Source organism: Dermochelys coriacea, chromosome 2, assembly GCF_009764565.3.
Source record: "Dermochelys coriacea isolate rDerCor1 chromosome 2, rDerCor1.pri.v4, whole genome shotgun sequence".
NCBI lineage: Eukaryota > Metazoa > Chordata > Testudines > Dermochelyidae > Dermochelys > Dermochelys coriacea.
This window is the reverse complement of record NC_050069.1, coordinates 93144754-93166075: the sequence shown is the minus strand read 5'-3', so window position 1 is coordinate 93166075 and position 21322 is coordinate 93144754. Positions and strand designations below refer to the sequence as shown.

Here is a 21322-nt window from a genome sequence, read left to right as displayed (position 1 = left end):
GGTAGAATCTCCAAAGGACAGCTCACTTCTCCAAACACAGCTATCTTTCAGGCTACTAAAAACTGAAACAGACACAAAATAAAGTAAAATTATCATCATGGTGACATTAGCACAAATCTGGCAAAACAACCAGAACTTCACAGACTCAAGCACTGGGGGCATACACAACAAAAACAAAAAGAATTCAACTACTACACACGCTTCACTGCAAACTCTAAATACCACTATAGAACTAAATAAAAAACCTGGCTGTGATGAAAATGGCAATTTCCTGCCATATCCGTGGGAGACCCTATTGAATTAAATTTAAGAATCTTTGAGGTTCATTATCTTAAATGAATGAGTTATGTATAAGACTACAGTTTTGTCACGGAAGTTGCATAAATCACGGAATCTGTGACTTCCAAAGACCTCGTGACTTCAGCCTTGGCAGATGGGAGCTGCAGGGTCCTGCCACCTCCCACAGCGGCAGGGAGCTGTAACGTACCCCCGCACAGGGCCATCCCTAGCTATTCTGGGGCCCTACATACACACCCCCATGGTGGGGGGAGGGAAACTCAGGCCTCCTTTGCGGGGGAGGGGCTGGCTTGCGGGGCAGGGGGAACCACTCCCCAGCACTCACTGGTGGCACAGCTGGAGCCAGATCACTGCACTCCCGTGAATACAGGCCTGCCCTGCTGCAGAGCTCAGGGGAGTGGGGGAGGGTCTGGGGCGGAGCAGGGGCAGGGGCAGGGAAGAGGCGGGGTGGAGCAGGGGCCAGGGCCCTGGGCATGAGCCGGAGCAGGGGCTGAAGCAGCACGCAGCTGCGCAGGGCACCAGGAAATTTGGTGCCCCAAATTTCCTGGTGCCCTATGCAGCTGTGTACTTTGCGTATGGGTAAGGACAGCCCTGCCCCTGCCACCTGAGGCAGCGGGTCCCCAAGCTCTCAGCCACCACGGGCAGCAGAGGTACCCCACACTCCCACCTGCTGCAGGTAGAGGGAGTACCCTGCAGCTCCTGGCTGCTGTGGGAGACAGGGACCCCGGTAGCTCCCCAGCTTCCACCATGGTGGGACAGGGGACCCTCGGAAGCTCCCCAGCTGCTGCTGCTGCTGCGGTGGGGCAGGGGGACCTCAGGCAACTCCCCGGCTGCAGCCACGGTGGGGCAGGGGGACCCTGCAGCTCCCCTCTGCCAGTGGTAGCAGGGGTCCCTGGAGCTCCCAGTAACCCCACAGCTGCCCCAGTCTCTTCCCATTTTATCATGGATATTTTTAGTCAGGGACAGGTCACGGGCTTCAGTGAATTTTTCTTTAATGCCTATGACCTGTCCATGACTTTTACTAAAAATATCCATGACAAAATCTTAGCCTTAGTTATGTATAATTGTGGGCTGGGATTGTATGTAACCTCTCCAGCGGAGAAATGAGACAGATGTGAGACCTGGTGGTTTCAATAGACTATATTGAACAATGTGCCAGACAAGAACAGACTTTTAGAACAAAAAATGTTAAGTAGTTTTTCTGGGGAATGTCTTGGGGCAGTGAATGCAAATGCCCTCCCCTGGTTATGCAAAACCCCAGCCTGAAGAGTGGGCCTTTCTCTGCTGATCATGTGTTACATGAGCCCAAGATCAAAGGCCCAAGCTGTATAAAGGAAAGACTGAACGATTCATGGTGGTTCCGGTTCTGAATCTGAGACAATTATGACCTTGTAACCATAGGGGAAACCCACTTGTGTGTTTTGAAGGACTGACGCCTATCAGAGTCCAAGGTTGGAGTTGGGATGATCTCTGGTAAGCTTTTTAGCATGCCTGTAGGTTCTCTGATTGTTTAAGTATATGTTCTCTGTAATGGTTTCCCCGTAAAAATAAATGTGCTTGTTCATAAGAAGCTGTGTGATAATTTATAACCCTGGCAATTATGCTGTTCAAAATCTCTGGAGAGAAAGCAAAGTGCAGATGCTGGCCATTTAGGCTGTCAGTCTTGCTGGGGATATTACATCGTACAGGGAATTGTACAGCATAGAAAATCCCAGATACGAGGGAGAGAGGTAGAGTCTCTGCCCAAGAGAGGGTAATGGCTGAGAAGCCAGAAGCTTAGAGCAAGTCATATCAAGGGATTACGGAAGGAGAATAAGGGTGCAGTTGCCCAGAACTGCAATACCTGCTACCAGACACTTCAGCTGAGGGGGAGAAGGGGAGGGTAAATAAGCATTGTAACTAATGCTAGAGTAGGAAAAATGACATGAAATCAAACACTACATTTTATACAGTGAGGTAAGTGTCGTGTGTGTGGGGGAAGCTACAATAAAATAATTCACTGTAACAAGGTACACGCTAAACCACCAGACAGCAGCACATTTCTGGTTCTGCAGTATGAGAACTGTGTGCAAATGGAAGCCCATCTGTGAGGAGTCAAGGGGTCAGGGGCCTGGCTGGAGAGGAGCAGCCAGTGTTGAGAGGCTGAATGGAGGCGGAACAAATTGCATGGTCGTGGAGCCAGACACAATTTGAAGGGGTGGCTTACCAGGCTGGTGGGTGGTTCAGACTGTTGAGGGGGACAAAAGTCACATCTGAGGTGGAGGAGCTGGCTGATGTGTGGGATGGCTGGCGTTGGGGCAAGGGGCCAGGTGAGGAGGAACAGGATGGAGAGCCAGTAAGGGTCATGCATGTAGGGTGTGGGGTGGCTGGATCAGCAATCCAAGATACTCAGGTAGGGGTGCTGGCCAGAGTTGAGGTGAAGACCCTGGGGGATGGGGGACCTGACTGGGTTTATACTTTGACCTATACAAGAAAGTGTGGGACCCTCTATTAAGCTATTGTCTGTAATATATGTATGCAGCAGCAGAGGGTGCAAGAGAGCAAGAAATATTTTTTAAAAAGCTAATCCTTTCCTGGTTGTGAAGGGAGGATTAGTAGGGAATGGTGGTGGTGGTGCTATAAATTGCTGGGGATAGCTGAGAAGTAGACTGTAAAGATCCGTGAGGCTAGAATCTAGGTTTGCAGAGCTTGGGACAGCTGACATTCCCACATTGCCACAGTAAGTACTGCCCAAAGGGACCAGAGCAACAGCACCCTGTGGTCTTCTGATAGGCCCATGATCACTATTTAACCCTGGATGGTAGTGTAAGAAGTTTGCTGGGCTTTCTGATATCCAGCCCATGACCCTCTCTCTTGCCTCATGATTCCAGCCTGGTAACTATCTCTGTTCTCTGACCAAGCCTGACTCTAACCCTGACTCTGGCCTATTGATCCTGGCTCTATCGATTACTCTGATCCCTGCTTGCTAACTACTTGACTTGTGGACATACAAGCCCAGCTGTGACCCTATGTCAGACCATCTACACCTCATCCCTTATACTGACAGATACACCAGTTTCCGTACATGCGTTTACACTTTCTACAAACCTATATGGATGGAATAAAAACGTCTATACATGATGAAATAAACCATGCCTGTATTTTGTCTCCCTGCTCTGCCAGCAACCTTACGCTTCACAAAAATGTGAAGCATGACCTTGATTACCATTGCACAATAACAAAATGAATATGTGTGTGTGTGAGAGAGAGAGAGAGTGTGCTAAATAAAAAAATAGGAAATTCACCAACATAAAAAAGGCAGAGTAAAGGTTGCCCTGTGCTATCTTGTGCCCTTCCAGAACACTCAAACCTCTGAAATAGCTTACGTCAGTGGCTTTCAAACTTTTTTTCTGGCAATGGGACCCAGTTGAAGAACATTCTTGATGCCTGCAACCTAACAGAGCTGGGGATTAGGGATTTAGGGTGTGAGAGCGCTCAGGGCTGGGGCAGAGGGTTGGGGTGCGGGGGTGAGAGCTGTGGGGTGGGGCCAGGAATAAGGGGTTCAGGGTGTGGGAGGAGGCTCTGGGCTGGGGCAGGGGTTTGGGAGTGGGTCAGGGCTCTGGACTGGGGGTGCAGACTCTGGGTTGGGGCCAGGAATGAGAGGTTTGGGGTGCAGGAAGGGATTCTGGGTCTGGGGAGGTTCAGGGCTAGGGCAGGGCCTTGGGATGCAGGAGGGAGTCAGGGCTCTGGATGCAGGCTCTGCAGTGGGGCCGGGGATGAGGGATTTGGGTTGCAGAAAGGGGTTCCAGGTGTGTGGGGGGGGCTCAAGGCTGGAGCAGGGGATTAGGGCATGGGGTTGGGGCGGGGACTTACCTTCAGCGGCTCCTGGTCAGCAGCGCACCAGGGGTGCACCACGGACCGTGCTGTGCCCCAGAGGCGGACAGCAGCAAGTCTGGCTCTTAGGTGGAGGCGTGCAAGGTAGAGGCGTGCAAGGTACCGGCCAATGGGAATGCGGAGCCGGTGCTTGGAGCTAGCATGTGGAGCCTTGTGGTACCCCTGCCTAGAAGCCAGACCTGCTGCTTTCCGCCTCCGAGGCACAGCGCAGTGTCGGAAAAGGGAGGCACAAGCCCGCCTTAGCTGGGCAGCACCGCCAATGGGACTTTTAACGTCCCGGTCAGCGATGCTGACCAGACAAAGGCAACCCAGCGCCTTACATGCTGCAACCCAGTAGTGGGTCGCGACCCACGGTTCGCAAAACACTGGCGTAAGTAATCAAACTTCAACTTCTGAAAACCAGGAAATACAGAGTGAAGGGATGCACCAACATAACCTTAATTCTAGTCCAGGGGTGGGCAAACTATGTCCTGTGGGCTGGATCCAGCTCATCAGCTGTTTTAATCAAACCCTCGAGTTCCCCCTGGGGAGCCAGGTCTGGGGCTTGCCCCACTCCGGCGCTCCAGCAGGGGAGCAGGGTCGGGGGCCGCACCATGCAGTTTCTGGAAGCAGCGGAATGTCCCCCCTCTGACTCCTACGCGTAGGGACAGCCAGAGATCTCCGCTCCACACACTGCCCCGACCCCAAGCACTGCCCCCCTCAGCTCCCATTGGCCACGAATCACGGCCAATGGGAACTGCAGGGGTGGCACCTGTGGATGGGGCAGCACGCAGCCGAGCTGCCTGGCCGCACCTCCATGTAGAAGCCAGAGAAGGGACATGCTGCTGCTTCTGGGAGCCACTTGAGATCAGTGCTGCCCGGAGCCCGCACCCCTAAGCCACCTCCCCGTACCCCAATCCCCTGCCCTGATCCCCCTCCTGCCCTCCCTCCAAAGCCTTTGGTCCCAACCTGGAGCCCCCTCCCGCACCCTGAACTCATTTCTGGCCCCACTCCAGAGCCCACACCCCCAGCCAGACCCCTCACCCCCTCCTGCACCCCAACTCCAATTTTGTAAACATTCATGGCCTGCCATGCAATTTCTATATCCTTGGGCCAAAAAGTTTGCCCATGCCTGCTCTAGCCCCCTGGAGCTGACAATAGGCTCTTGAAATTATCTGCATACAGTGTAGCTGTATTGAATGATTAAGGAATTGGAACAGCTTGGTATAGCTGCGATTGGGAATCCTGCCTCACTTAGAGAGTCTGACACTCACTCCCTGTCTCCTCAGCATGTGTTATCTAAGGAAAGATGTGCAAGTGTACTTTGAGATATTGGCTCATTTCAGTGCCGACTTCTGAGGATTAAATCTGTACCTGTGTACAGGGATGATCGTGCCAAGGGGACTGTCAGCACAGAGGTGAGATATGAGAGCAACCTGCAGATGCAATGATGGGTAAGTGAAAAGAAAGGTCAGAGGGCATTTTGTGCATAAAGAGGATGTAAAATGACCAGGCATGCCGGCATTTCTGCAGACTGGGCTAAGCATTTGAATGCAAGGCAGGTGCAGGCTGCGGGTGGCCAGGGCAGCTCACTCAACTAGCTCCCAGCCGCAGCAAAGAGGTTTTTGACTTTGTGCTAGTGGCCCCTTGCTGTGCTCCCCTGGGGGACACGCCCTGCCGGCAAAGGCAGCGGGCACACGTGGGGCTGGGCCTGAGCCGCGCTCCCACAGGGCCGAGTTAAGGTGACGCGGGCGCCGGTCGCTCGGCACGTTCCGGTGTTTGGCGGTTGAGCACTGTCCAGCGCGCGCGCGCCGCCTTCGCCGGTGGGGGTTTGTCAGCCAGTCACGCGTCTCAGGACCCCGAGGCCAGCGCGCCCGCGCGCGCTGGAGCCCCGCGGACTAGCGGAGACCCCCGCCGCGGTACAGGCGGAGAGGGGCGGAGCTCTGGTCCTTCCGCAACCTCTGCCCTCGCCGTTCTCCCCCACTCACAGCGGAGCGGGCAGGGAGCCCACTGCCGGGTCCCGCCCCCTCCCCACCTGTGCGTTCTCCCACCCCAGCCCGGCCCAGAACGTATCGTGACGTCAACCCAGGTGCTTTCCCTGGGATGGGGTTTCGACGGCCCCGGCTAGGCGGAGGCTGGTTGGCTGGGACCGCGCATGCGCATGACGGCGGCGGTGGCAACTAGCGAGCCGCGGCGGACGGTGAGGCAGGCAAAGACGGAGCGCGCGGCGAGTGGGGACTTGCGCTCGCTGCCGCTCGTGCTCTGGGCGGAGCGAGCGGGCGAGCGAGAGGTTATGAGCCTGCAGGACTCCAGCGGCCACCCTCGCTCCGGCAGCGGCCATGGCAGCCTCCATAGAGCGGGAGTTCCAGGAGATCGACACTGCTAACGACTGGCAGGCTCGCTACCTTGTGAGTGAAGACGGGACTCCCTTTATCTAGGGCTTGGGGAGGGGAGGGGAGGGAGAGACAGGCGGCTCTGGGCGGCACGCGAGGCTCTTGTCTTAGACTGGGGAACGGAAGTCGTTGGGCCACGGCTTGATTTCAGGTGCGCGCGGCAGCGCCAGCGCCAAGCCGCCTGGAGACACTGCGCATGCTCCGAGAAGGGGCGGGGCGGCTGAAGAGCGCCGTGGAAGGGCGCATGCCCTATGAGGAGAGGGGAGGAGGTGCACAGGGCTGTTGGGAGCACGCATGCGTCAAGTACGAGGGGGGGGGGGTGAGCGGATGGGGAGCGTGTTGAGGGAAGTGCGGGTAGAGCAGAATTGAAAGTGCGCACGCGCGACGATGAGGTCTGGTCTACCGACGCCCCCACTTCCTAGACCGGCCTCTTGGGCGCTGCCTGCTGAAGCCTGAACCCTCCATGGGGGTGGTCAGGCGGCTCTGCCGGGCTCCCCTCTGCCCTTCGCACGCTGCTGACACCTCTCGTCCTGGGTGTCGTTGTGCAGGGGGATACAGCAATATCTGCGAACTACTCCCGAGGCAGCCGAGGGCTGCCAGCTTTGCAGCGGTGCCGGGGCGTTCACGCTAGTCCCCTGTGCACAGCGTAGCGCCAGTATTCTGGCAGCGTTCATTGCTTGTGAAGATTTAATAGCAAGACCGCTTCACACGTTATGCCACCCGAAGTTGCGTGATGTGTGGTAACTGCCTTTGATACCTTGGGTCACCTGAGTCAGAGCAACTATGTGCATTTTTGCAAAAATAGTAGTGATTAATAATTTGCGCTCCTATCCTTTTGAGTTAAGGTTTTATGAAATAGCTTTACAAACGTTGCTCATCTAGCTGGCATGACACCCCACAGAGTTATTAGATGTTAGGCCTGTTTTACAAATGAGGAATAAGCAGCACCAAGTGAACGTGACTTGTCTAAAGTCTTGTCTACACAGCCACTTTACAGCACTGCAACTTTCTCGCTCAGGGGTGTGGAAAAAAACACACACCCCCTCCCGAGTGCTGCACGTTTCAGTGCTGTAAAATGCCAGTTTAGACAGTGCACTCAGCTCCCCTCGGGGGGGGGGTTCTTACAGTGCTGGGAGAGCACTGGTGCCATGACTACACAGCCATGTTAAAGCTCAAGCCTCCCCATATAGATGGGTAATAAATACTGGAGGCAACTGAAGACTACAAGTTATGTTCAGGGAATTCTCAAGGAAAAATTCAATAGGCGAAAAAAGGTGGCGTCTCCTTCCGTGTAGAGTGAGCCCTCCAATTCTGTGGACTTGCCAGTGTTTGTGAATGACAGGTTTCAGAGTAGCAGCCGTGTTAGTCTGTATTCGCAAAAAGAAAAGGAGTACTTGTGGCACCTTAGAGACTAACACATTTATTAGAGCATAAGCTTTCGTGAGCTACAGCATCCGATGAAGTGAGCTGTAGCTCACGAAAGCTTATGCTCTAATAAATTTGTTAGTCTCTAAGGTGCCACAAGTACTCCTTTTCTTTTAGTGTTTGTGAAGAAACTCTCCTCCAACAGATTTTGGGTCATTGTAATAGTATCCCTTGCTGGTTTGACCTCTGTGGCAAATCAGAGCGTTTTGTATGTAAACATACATACTGAGAGAGAAGGGCTTAAAGTAATGCATTCTGATGAGAGGTTTCTTTTGGATACTTTTGTTGTTTTTAACTCTTGTATCTCTAGTAGATTGAGTTGCTCCAAAATTCAGTAAGCTATGTGTATGCAATTTTAAATGTGCACTAAACTTTTTGAGACTTTTTTTTAAAAATGAGAATAATATATTTATTTTGATGGGAAACTACACAACACTTATCACACAGATTTTTAATGCATAAATGATTAATTTGTTTATATGTAATGATATTTCAATAAAAATGACAATATTCATATCTAACAACAGGATCCAAGTCATTTTAGATTAGTTCCATAGAAATCCTCTCTGATTATGCCTGTTTTCAGGAAGAACAGTGAAGATAATTTGAGGAGAGTGGGCTTTTTTGCAATGAGGATGATACAGATGATAGATTGAAGGAAGCCCATGAGGAGATTATAATAGTCAAGGCAAAGAATAGTCGGGAGTGGCATTGCTGGAGAGAAAAAACGGGGAGAATATTTTTTGAGTCCTCTAGGACCTGTATTGTCAGAAGTAGCAGCATCACTGATGTGAAGAAAAGAGAGAAGACTTGACAAGGTGCGATTGTAAAGTAAAAAACTTTTCTTTATCTCCTCAGATACAAGTACAGAAAGACTACAAGAAGTCTCTGTCACAGTTAGTCAGACTCGGCAGATGCCTGGCACTCTAGCCATGTTTTCTATTTGGCTGTATTAGATGAAGCTGGCCTTGGAGGATGAAGCTGGGGAATGGCACAGATACAGCCTATAATAGGTCTTGCAACACGTTGGTAGAATTTCTTGTTTCAGATAGTGGAGGAAGTAAGCAGAGGAGGCAGGCATCTTAGACTTGATTCTGACCAACAGGGAGAAATGGGTTGTGAATCTGAAGGTAGAAGGCAATTTGGGTGAAAGTGATAGAATCAGTGATTCCTAAGGAGAGAGAGGAATGACAGTAGAAGAATAAGGACAATAAATTTCAAAAAGGCAGACGTCAACAAACTCAGAAAACTGGTAGGTAGGTTCTTGGGAAGAACATCTAAAGGGAAAAAAGTCAGCAGAGCTGGCACTTAGAGATATTAAAGCAGGGGTGGGCAAACTTTCTGGCCCGAGCGCCACATCGGATATGGAAATTGTATGGCAGGCCATGAATGCTCACGAAATTGGGGGTTGAGGTGTGTATGTGGGTGAGGGTTCTGGCTGAGAGTGTGGGCTCTGGGATGAGGTTTGGGGTGCTGGAGGATGCTCCAGGCTGGGACCAAGGGGTTCAGAGGGCAGGAGAGGGATCAGGGCAGGGATGGGGCTTGGGAGGGAGCGCAGGCTCCAGGCGGTGCTCACCTCAGGCAGCTCCCAGAAACAGAAGCATGTCCCCCGCTCCGGCTCCTACACTGAGGCGTGGCCAGGCAGCTCTGCTCGCTGCCCTTTCTGCAGACACTGCCCCTGCAGCTCCCATTGGCCATGGTTTCTGGCCAGTGGGATGTGTGGGGGCAGCATGTGGATTCTCTTGGCTGCCCCTACATGTAGGAGCTGGAGAGGGGACATGCCGCTGCTTCCAGGAGCCACGTGGCGCCACAGGACGCACAGAGCAGGGCAAGCCCGCAGACCCTGCTCCCTGGCGGGAGCTCAAGAGACACATTAAAATGTCTGAAGGGCCGGATGCAGCCCCTGGGCTGTAGTTTGCCCACCCCTGTATTAAAGACATAATAGGAGACTAACCAGAAGAAGAGGAAAGATGGGAAGAATAGTAAGAGGCCACTGTGACTCCATCAAGAGCTCTTTAATCATCTAAAAATCAAAGGGACTCTTACAAAAGTTACTCCGGGGGGAATTCTGCACCTAAAAATTAGATGCACAATATTTTAAAATTATATGTAGTTTATTTGTCAAAATAACACAACATAATCATTCCAGTTTCAATTTTGGTAATTTATTTTAAACTACCTGTCAACAATACAGATTTAAAAAAAAAATTCTTTCGGTAGTAGAGTTTAAAAAAAACAACCCTATGACAAGCCAGTTCCAATTGAGGGGTACTGGAGGGAGCTGCCTGGGGCATCCTCCAATCCAGACACCTGTACCTGCTCCCCCCGCAGAGCCCAACTGTGGGGCACCCCTTCTCCCGTCAGAACTCAGCTGCAGGGCATCCCCAGAGCCCAGACACGCTCCTCCCTCCTCTCAGAGCCTTTACCCCCCCCCCAGCTTCTTTACTGTTGTGCTGTGGGACATGGTGTGGTGCTGCCCTGACCTTCCTCACCCTTTGCAAGAGCCGGGGCTCCTGGGTTCTCTCCTGTCCCCGGGCGGATGAGAATCAAGTCAGGCAGCCAGAGTGTGCAGAGCCTCCATCCCCACCGGACTGGGCACTCCACTTACTACAAGCTGGAGAGCTGGGCTCTGCAGAGTCCAGCATCCCCTAATGGCTGCCAGCAGCTCTACAGCTCCAGTTCTGTAGTGGAAATGTGAAATTCTGCGCAAATTCTGCGTTGTGCAGGGGTTAAGAATTCCCCCAGGAGTAAAAATAGAAGCATGGACAAATTGCTAAGGATGAATACAGATGAATAGGACAAGCATATAGGGACAAAATCAGAAAGCACAAAATGAGTCATACCTAGCAAGGGACATGAAAGACATATATTTACAGAATCTCTTCTTATTGAGGAGCAAGAGAAGGATGAAGGAAAGTGTAGCCCATTGTTTAGTGTGACTAAATAGCAGGTCTAATAACGGATATCAAGAAGGCCTGAGGAATTTAATGCCTCTCTTGCTTCAGACTTTATTTAAAAGTTAGTTGTGACCAGATGCTTAACACAGTTAATGTTAACAACAAGGTGGAAAGAATACAAGCCAGAATAGGGAAAGAACAGATTGAAGAATATTTTAGATAAGTTAGATGTATTCAAGTTGGAAGGCCTGACAAAGTTCACTGAGTATACTTAAAGGAATCTTGGAACTGTTAACAGTTATCTTTGAGAATTCATGGAGGACAGGGGAGATCCTGAAGGACTGGAAAAGGGCAAACGTACCTTTCTTTTAAAAAAGGCTGATGCGTTTGTACCCCAGGTCCTCTTTGTTCCCTAACTTCCATACCTGGAACAAGTTATTAAACAATTTTTGTAAGCACCTAGAGGATAATAGCGTTATAAGAAATAGCCAGCATAGATTTCAAGGATAAATCATGAGATCAACTTAATTTCCTTCTTTGTCATGATTCCTGGCTTAGTGGATGTGGAGGGGAGGGAGCAGTAGGCATGATGTATCTGGTCTTCCATGACATAGTTATAAACAAACTAGGGAAATGTGTTCTAACTGAAATTATTATAAGGTGGGTTCATATCTGATTGAAAGGCTGTACTCTAAGTAGTAATCAATGGATCACTATCATACTGGGAGGATATATTCAGTGGTGTCCCACGGAGGTCTGTCATTGGCCAGGTACTTGTTCCACATTTTCGTTACGACTTGGCTAATGTAGTGAAGAGTATACTTATAAAATTTGCAGATGGCACTAAGATGGGGAGGGGTTGCTAGCACTTGGGAGGACAGGGTTAGAATTCAGAATGACTTTATAAAATAGAGTATTGGTCTGAAATCCACAAGAAGAAATTGGGAAAAGACAAGGGCAAAGTATTACACTTAGGAAGGAAAGATCAAATGCACAACTACAAAATTGGAAGTAACTGGCTAGGTGATAGTACTGCTTAAAAGGTGGATCACAAATTGAATATGAGCCAACAATGTGGTGCAGTTTTTTGGGGTATATTAACAGGAGTATTGTATGGAAATCATGGGAAGTATTGGTCCCATTTTACTCAGTACTATAAGGCTTCAGCTGGAGTAGCGTATCCAGTTTCGGACACTTGACTTTAAGAAAGATGTGGAAAAACTGGAGAGCAACAAAAATGATAAAAGATTTAGAAAACATGACCATGAAGAAAGATTTAAACAAGTGAGCATGTTTCTTCTGGGGGAAAAAAAAAAAGGCTGTAGGGATGACCTGATGAGCCTTCAACATATTAAGGGCTTTTATAGAGAGGATGGGGATCAATTGTTCTCCATGTCCACTGAAGGTAGGACAAGAAATAATAAGCTTAATCTGCAACAATGGGGATGTGGGTTAGTAAATTTTTCCTAATATCTAACTTTTAAGGAAAGTTAAGTACTGGAATAGGTTACCGAGGGAGGCTGTGGAATCCCCATCATTGAAGATTTTTAAGAACAGGTTAGACAAACACCTGTCAGAGATGATTTAGGTAAACTAGGGCCTGCCTCAGTGGCAAGGGCTGGACTGAATGGCCCTTCAAGGTCTCTTCCAGCCCTATGTTTCTGAAATTCTATATTTAGAAGCCACTGTCATTGGTCAAGGCCCTTCTCCATCCCTTCACACTATCATACTTCCCCATTCTTCTAGTCTGTTAAATAGTAGTGTCTATCAGAACACTCTGGAAATGTACTTGTTCTAGGAACTTCTGAGAGCATACCCTCAAAACATATCCCTTGCTGTCCTGGGGATGGTGTGTCGTGACCTCTCACTGATGAAGTTAATTGCCTTTGTTCCATTCCAAAGAGACCCTGGATGTGGTCAGCTGTGTGAGTTATCAGACAACTGGAATAGTCCCACGGTTGTTACCACGGCTACAAATCAGGAGCTAACTCAGCGTTATCTGTATGATACTGAAATCGCCAAGCACTACCCGTGTTGACAACAGAGAGGAGCTGTATTGGATTTCACAGGCACTTCATGGTGCAGAACGAACATTTGTAAAACAGTATTAGACCTATTTAAGTCCCATTTTGGCATGGGAGACGCCATATGAAGCCATATGCAAAGAGTATAGCCATGCCAAATCCTTTATCCTCCTTGTTTCATGCCATGTGAAATACTCACGAAATTGTCTATGCTGTCTGTGCAGTGTTAACTAACTAGACTAGATTGAGGAGATTACTAAACTCTATTTTTGTAATTTTAAGGAAATACGGCATAAATCCAATGACTATCCTCATAGAGTTGCAAAATATCCAGAAAACCGAAATCGAAATAGATACAGAGATGTCAGCCCATGTAAGTATATATATATATATCCTTTGCTCGGTGTAATTAAATCCATAATGAAACGGTTTTGTCTCTAGATTTGTACTCGCTTTTTTCCTTTTCAAAGAGATTATCTGTGAACACTATATGTATAACCTAAAATGATTTGCTTTGAGAAGTATCTGTTTTTGTTTTTTTAACAATAGAAGATTTGGCCCTTCAATAACAGGGTTCGGCAACCTTTGGCCCGCAGCCTGCCAGAGTAAGCCCCCTGGCAGGCTGGACCGGTTTGTTTTCCTGCCGCATCCACAGGTTTGACCGATCGCGGGTCCCACTGGCTGCGGTTCGCTGCTCCAGGCCAATGGGGGCTGCAGAAAGCAGTGCAGGCCAAGGGATGTGCTAGCCGCCACTTCCCGCAATCCCCTTTGGCCTGGAGCAGCGAACTGCAGCCCAGTGGGAGCCGCGATCCGTCGAACCTCTGGACGCGGCAGGAAAACAAACCAGTCCGGCCTGCCCAGGGGGCTTACTCTGGCAGGCCGTGGGCCAAAGGTTGCCGATCCTTGTAATCACTGTTACAGTGATTAGTGAAATGAGGGTTGGTAGTTATAAATTCAGTGTACAAATATATAAATGTATGTGAGCAAGCAAGATGGACTAATTTTAAATCACTGATTCTAATCATGATATAAATGAACAATTTCCATCTTGTTTTGCATTTGTACTTATTTTCCTAAAGAGAGGTTGATTTTCATTGGTTTCTATAATTAGTCATGTTTAATACAGTAGTGCTTAAGGACCAACCAAGAACAGGGTCCCATTGTGCTAGGCACTGTACCAACAGAGTGGTCTCTGCCCCCAAAGAATTTACAATCTAAATAGACAAGACAGGCAGAGTGTGGGATAAGGGAGTAGAACAGACAAGCAGAGTAAACAATGTTACTTTGGCTGATGTCATGTTAGTGCCATGATTCTTCTTTGGGGCTATGTGTGAGATGGGTGCTTAGGAGGGGATTAGTTAAAGGGCAAGGGACTGAGGGGAACAGGGCAGGAGGAAAAAAGATGAGATGAAGAGACTGAGAGGGAGGATTGGATCAAGCGCCCAATCAGTACAGAATGGAGAAAGTCCCGCCATATATAGAAATGTCTGTGAATGTCCAGAAATCCCTGATTTGGCTGCTTCTGTTCGTTCTTGCTGCAGTCTCTCAGTAGTTTTTCCCCCCCAAGGTTGGATCATCTGGGGGTGAGGGACGGCTAGGCACAGCACCACCTGGGTCTTAGTGCCAAGAGAGTCAGGGTGCTATCCCTTGTACAGTTCTGGGTCCAAGGGAATGCTGGGAGAAAGATGACCCTGGCTGTGCCCCATTTTACCCCCTCATCCCAATACAAGAGTCCCTGCTTTGGCTGCTTCCGCTTTTATTGGCGGGAATCTCTGGCAGCTACTTCTTTGCTCTAATTTTGAGGATACACTATAGCTGTGTCCCTTTATTTAAATACTTATGGAGTTTATAAAGTTATATAAAATTCTTAAATTTTTACACTTTTTATTATGTTAGAAAATGGTGAATGATATTTCTTATTTACTAGGTGATTCATTTTATTTGTGAATTGTCAAGCTGCATTTGGATGGAAATTGGAATTAAATTTAAAATGCACAAAACCAGCATTTTAAAATAGTTTTTATTAGTTAAATAAAACTACCTTAACTGTGCTGGATACATAAGAAAAAAATAAATGGATAACATCTATTGATAAATTAAAACTGATTTATTAAGCGAAGGAATTCTGGTCTGTAGAATTGAACTGATTGTTTCTGGTCTTGTTTCAAGACTTTAGGACTAGTAGATCTCATCCTCTCCAACCTAGTATTTATTCATAAATTGGAAGAGAAAAATAAGTTTTCCTGCTTTTCCAGCTCCCAGTCAGTTTCTCAGTGTTGAATGAATTATTAATTGAACTAGAATAAACAAATATAGAAAATATTATATTTCTTCCTGCAGAAGAGGCTACTGCTGTCAAAAGCTGGTTTTGCACTTCAACAAATTCTAGTTCCAGGTACTTGGCCAGTGACTTTCACCGGTTCAATGTTTTGACTTTCTTTAAATCTTTGGCATCACTTGAAGATAAGTTTTTTTGTTTTTGTTTTGTTTTTTGTTTTTTTTTTTTAATTAATTTAAATGATTTTAAGAGTATGCTAAGTTAGGTCTTAATGTAGGTTGTCAGATTTTCAAATTTTATTTAAAGTGGGTTTTTTCTTCTTTGATTTAAATCTGATTCTCCCCCCTCCCCCCCATATTTATCCATTCTTATTTTGTTGAGTCTCATACAGAAGCCCTGTATTGCTTGCTAAAATATTTTTAGGGAATTTCCTCTGATAACTTTGTTGGTTGTTGCTCTATTTGAATTAGCGTTGATCAATCTTTTAACACCATTTATAATGCATGTTTTTTTTTCATCTGGCAGAATTAGTGGCCTTAATTTTTTTTTTTTTTGAAATTGTCATGCCAAACCCTTAAATATAGGCATCTCTTCCAAAGAACTTATCTGAAATAGTTCTGTAACTTTTTCCATGCCATATCACAGTGAGTGCTTGTGTCTTATGTTTATCTGCTATATAAAAATATAGATGGTTTAATCAAAACTTGTTACCTAATCAGAGTCCGCTATCATAACATTTGTTCAGAAGGAACAAGACAAGTCTTAATGCTACTTCTTTGGGAACCAGGTCTAGAAGCTCTCTAAATATTATAGACAAAATAGGTTAATTGGTTTATGACCCCTATTTTAATGTTAGGTTTTTCAGAATGGCAAAGAAGACTCAAAAGGCATCATGGCTAGTGACTAGAGAATGAGCCTGCTGCAGGTCTGGAAACTCATTTTCTGTTTCCAGTTCCGCCACTTAGCCAAAGCCACATCGTGAATAAGTCATTTGGGCCAAAACTGGTTTTGAGAGCCCAATCTGACGTACCTGGGGTTTTATTTTTGAGAAGTGCTGAGTACCTGCATTTCCAGTTGAAGTGAGTGGTAACTGCAAGTGGTCAACATGTCTCAAAATTAGGCCCAAAATGTCTTAGATTTAGGCAACTAAAATCAGTGGCTGCAATGGTAAATTTGGTAAATATCTCTGCCTCGGTTTCTTGGTCTGTAAAAATGAGGATACTTTTATTTTTGCTTTGAAATATCTGGATGAAAAGCGAATACAGGTGTAAAATACTAATAATAAAAAAACATTAATCTTTATGGACCTTGTAGCAGGTTCTATAGGTATGACTTAACACTTTTTTTAAATAAGCTTCTGTTTTTAGTTGCGTATATCTTTGCCTAACTTTAACTATTAACTTCAACTGTTCTATGCGTGGTCTCTGTCTCATGCTGAATTTTTCTGGTAAGCATCAGCAACCCAACTTAATCACTTGGAAGGATGAAGTGAGGAAGAATAGAGAGTTGACCTTCCCCCCCCCCCCCCCCCCGCCCCAGTCCCTTTCTTTGAAAAGCCTCCTTGGATTGGAGCAGGAATTCAGAATTAATCAGAGATGTGGTTCTGAAGTCAGAGATGCCTTTTCCTGTAGCTGTGAAAATATTTGGCCAAGTTACAAGCCTTTGAACAATATTTGGATGTGCCCCATAGAGCCTGTTAGAAGCTTGCTACTAAAATCTCTGAACATTGCATCTGTACTGAGGATGCTACTAGGCCCCACAGACCTTCCTGCATTCTGACTGACAACTCTCTTGGGTCTTAATGACTTTCCATCTGCTCTGGGTATGTTCCCATCCCTACAGAACTAGAACTTCAGAGGGATGCAACAGCCACCCCTTTGGCCTAGGCAAAGGAGTGGTGAGATAGAACCCAAGGTGAGAATGGTATTAATACTGTGGACTTACAGACCTTGTTACTGAGTAAGAGAAGTATATGGAGCCTGAGGAGGAAGGCACACATTTTTCCCTTTTCACGGATGGGATAACCAGGAGGTTGCACAAGTGCAGTTCAGGTAGAACTGGTATATCAGACTCAAGTCTCAGCCACCACTGCACTATCTTTCAGAATGTATATGTGCTAACTCTGTGTTAGATTGTGCTGTTTGTACCTATTAGACCCTCCAGAGCCAGGAATAGAACTGAGGAGTTCTGAGTCCCAGTATTCCACTGCTGTCTAGCAAATAGTGTGTAAACTGCTAGCTATGTGTGTTCATACTTCTATCGTAGCTGCTCCGCAGAGGATAAATCTACTACTTCAATCATTTTCTCTTTTAACTCAAGCTGTAGAGGTCTGTGCTGTGGATCTGGAAGTCCTGGGTTTAAACCTTGCTGATGACCTATGGGGGTAGAACAGTATGGTTCTGCACAACAGAACTTGGTTTTCAATTTTTGTAGTTAGTTATCTGCAAAAACTAGATTAAAAAATGTAGTATTAAGACCATAAGGTCAAGCACTCAAAAAATAAGGAAATGCTAGCATTAAAGTTGTCTATGCAACCTTAGTGCCTGATCCAAAGCCTATTGGTGTCAAAGGGGATCTTTCATAGATAGGGACCATCGTGATCATCTAATCTGACCTCCTGCACATTGCCAGCCACAGAATCTCACCCACCCACTCCTGAAATAGACCCTTAACCTCTCACTAAGTTACTGAAATCCTCAAATCATGGTATAAAGACTTCAAGTTACAGAAAACTCACCATCTGCACTAGTTTAAACCTGTAGGTGACCCTGCGCCATGCTGCAGAGGAAGGTGAAAAACCACCAACATCTCTGCCAGTCTGACCTGGGGAAAAATTCCTTCCCAACCCCAAATATGGCCATCAGACCCTGAACGTGTGGGCAAGACCCACCAGGCAGGTACGTGGGCAAGAATTCTCTGTAATAATTCAGAGCCTTCCCCATCTACTGTCCTGTCTGCAGCCATTAGGGATTTTTGCTACTGGAAGTCCCCGATGGGCCACATGCTGTTGTAGGCAGTCCCATTATATAGTCCCCCCCCCGCCCTTAAACTTATCAAGCTCAGTCTTGAAGGTAGTTAGACTTTTTCCCCCACTTTTCCCCTTGGAAGGCTGTTCCATATTCCTTCATTCCTCTGATGTTTAGAAACCTTCACCTAATTTCAAGTCTAAACTTGTTGATGGGCAGTTTATATCTGTTTGTTCTTATGGACACATTGGCAGATGACCTAAATAACTCCCTTCCCTCCCTCGTATTTATTCCTCTGATGTGTTTTTAGAGAACAATCATATCTCTCCTCATCCTTCTTTTGGCTAAATAAGCCAAGCTCTTTGAATCTCCTCTTGTAAAGTACCTAGAATCATCCTAGTAGCCCTTCACTGCACCTGTTCTAGTTTGAATTATTTTTTCTTAAACCTGAGAGGCCAGAATTGCACACATTATTCCAGATGAGGTCTTGTCAGTATAATGGTACTAACAAGGACTGGCAATTAATTGCAGTTAACCTGTGTGATTAATTTAAAAAAAAATCATGATTAAAAAAATTAATCACGATTAATCACTGTTTTAATTGCACTGTTAAACAATAGAATCCCAATTGAAACTTATTAAATATTTTGTATGTTTTTCCACATTTTCAAATATATTGATTTCAATTACAACACAAAATAGACAGTGTACGGTGCTCTCTTTATATTTTTTTATTACAAGTATTTGCATTGTAAAAATGATAAAAGGAAAAAAGTATTTTTCAATTTACCTCATACAAGTACTATAGTGCAATCTCTTTATCGTGAAAGTGCAACTTACAAATGTAGATTTATTTATTTATTTTTGGGTACATAGCTGCACTCAAAAAAAAAAAATTTAACTTCAGAACCTACATGTCCATTCAGTCCTACTTCTTGTGCAGCCAATTGCTAAGAGAAACAAGTTTGTTTCCATTTACAGGAGATAATACTGCTCACTTCTTATTTACGTCACTTGAAAGTGAGAACTGATGTTTGCATTGCACTTTTGTAGCTGGCATTGCAAGGTATTTACGTGCCAGATATGCTAAACATTGGTGTGCCTTTCATGCTTGGCCACATTCCAGAGGACATGCTTCCATGCTGATGACTCTTTTTTTTTTTTTTAAACAAGAAAGAAAGTGTTAATTAAACTTTGGTTTCAGAGTAGCAGCCGTGTTAGCATCCGATGAAGTGAGCTGTAGCTCACGAAAGCTTATGCTCTAATAAATTTGTTAGTCTCTAAGGTGCCACAAGTACTCCTTTTCTTTTTAATTAAACTTGTGATTGAACTCTCTGGGGGAGAATTGTATGTCTCCTGTTCTGTTTTACACCCACATTCTGCCGTATGTTTCATGTTTTAGCAGTCTCTGATGATGACCCAGCATATGTTCATTTTAAGAACACTTTCATGGGAGATTTGACAAAATGTGTAGAGGGTATCAATGTAAGATTTCTAAAGATAGCTAAAGCACTCGATCCAAGGTTTAAGAAGCTGAAGTGCCTTCCAAAATCTGAGAGGGACAAGGTGTGGAGCATGCTTTCAGAAGTCTTAAAAGAGCAACACTCCAATGCAGAAATTATAGAACCCAAACCACCAAAAAAGAAAATCAACCTTCTGTTGTTGGCATCTGACACAGATGATGAAAATGAACATGTGTTGGTCTGCTCTGGATCATTATCGAGCAGAACCCATCTTCAGTATGGATGCATGTCCTCTGGAATGGTGATTGAAGCATGAAGGGACAGCCGAATCTTTAGCGCATTTGGCACGTAAATATCTTGCAATGCTAGCTACAACAGTGCCATGCGAACACCTGTTCTCTTTTTCAGGTGACACTGTAAACGAGAAGTGAGCGGCATTATCTCCTGTAAACGTAAACAAACTAGTTTCTCTGAGCGATTGGATGAACAAGAAGCAGAACTGAGTGGACTTGTAGCTCTAAAGTTTTATGTTTTGTTTTTGAGTGCAGTTATTTTTTGTACATAACTTTATAGTTGTAAGTTCAGTTTTCATAAAGATTGCATTACAGTACTTGTATAAGTGAATTGAAAAATACTGTTTTTACAGTACAAATATTTATAATATAAAATGAGCACTGTACACTTCGTATTTTGTCAAGTATCAGGGGTAGCAGTGTTAGTCTGTATCCACAAAAACGAGGAGTCCGGTGATAACTTAGAGAATAAAATTTATTTTGGCATAAGCTTTTGTGGGTAAAAAATCCACTTCACATCTGAAGTGAGTTTTTTACCCACAAAAGCTTAGTCCAAATAAATATGTTAATCTTTAAGGTGCCATCGGACTCCTCATTGCTTTTGTATTCTTTGTAATTGAAATTAATATATTTGAAAATGTGGAAAACATAAAAAAAAATATTATTTAACAGTGTGATTTAATCCCAATTAATTTTTTAAGTGCTTGACAGCCCTAGTACTAACACTTCCCTGTCTCAACTGGAAATACCTTGCCTGATGCATTAGCCTTTTTCACGGCTGCATCACGTTGACGGCTCATAGTCATCCTGTGATAAACCAATTCACCCAGGTCTTTCTCCTCCTTTGTCACTTCCAACTGATAAATCCCCAGCTTATAGCAAAAATTCTTGTTTTCATTGACTTCAGTCATCATGCCCTTAAGTTGGCCCTCTTGTGTGTATGCATTATGATAGTGTTCAATTACATTATCACAAAATATTTGTTCTACAGAGCACTGCCTCATTTTGCACACTGGATTGATGGTGAATGAGAGGGTTGTAAGAAGAGAAGATATTCTCTTGTAGTTAAATCAGTAGGCTTGAACTCATGACAGCCGAGTTATATTCCTGACTTTGCCATAAAACCCATGTATAGTGCTGGACAAGAGTCTGCCAAAGGCCCCATGTGTTCCCCTGTTCCCAGGGAATTCACTCCTCATAGCAAAATTTTGCTCCAGAATTTGAGCTTTAATTTTAAAGTATTTGTAGCTCTGGTGCAAAGAGAACAGCAAAAATACTGAGTGCAGACCAATACAGTGGTATTTAGAGAACCTGCGACAGTATATTTGAGGGATGTGATCTTCTGTACTAATCTGTTGAGGCCTCTTGGACTCTGATTTCATGACTGGAATTTTTTGTGAGATGCTACAGAATTCAGCACTTCTACCACAGAAT

The 21322-nt window shown here is 45.8% G+C and overlaps 1 protein-coding gene across 4 annotated transcripts in view; it reads left to right on the top strand.

The window, feature by feature from the left end:
- Positions 1-5705: 5705 nt before the first annotated feature.
- Positions 5706-21322, top strand: part of PTPN2 (protein tyrosine phosphatase non-receptor type 2) — a 55363-nt gene continuing 39746 nt past the window's right edge. For 2 of the 4 annotated variants that reach the window (XM_038388444.2, XM_038388441.2), the window contains exons 1-2: positions 5706-6557; positions 13171-13261. In XM_038388444.2, the coding sequence (XP_038244372.1) occupies positions 6489-6557; positions 13171-13261 (160 nt within the window). In that variant the 5' untranslated portion in view covers positions 5706-6488. The remainder of the gene's footprint in view (positions 6558-13170; positions 13262-21322) is intronic. The other 2 variants (XM_043508134.1, XM_043508135.1) reach the window with 2 other exon arrangements.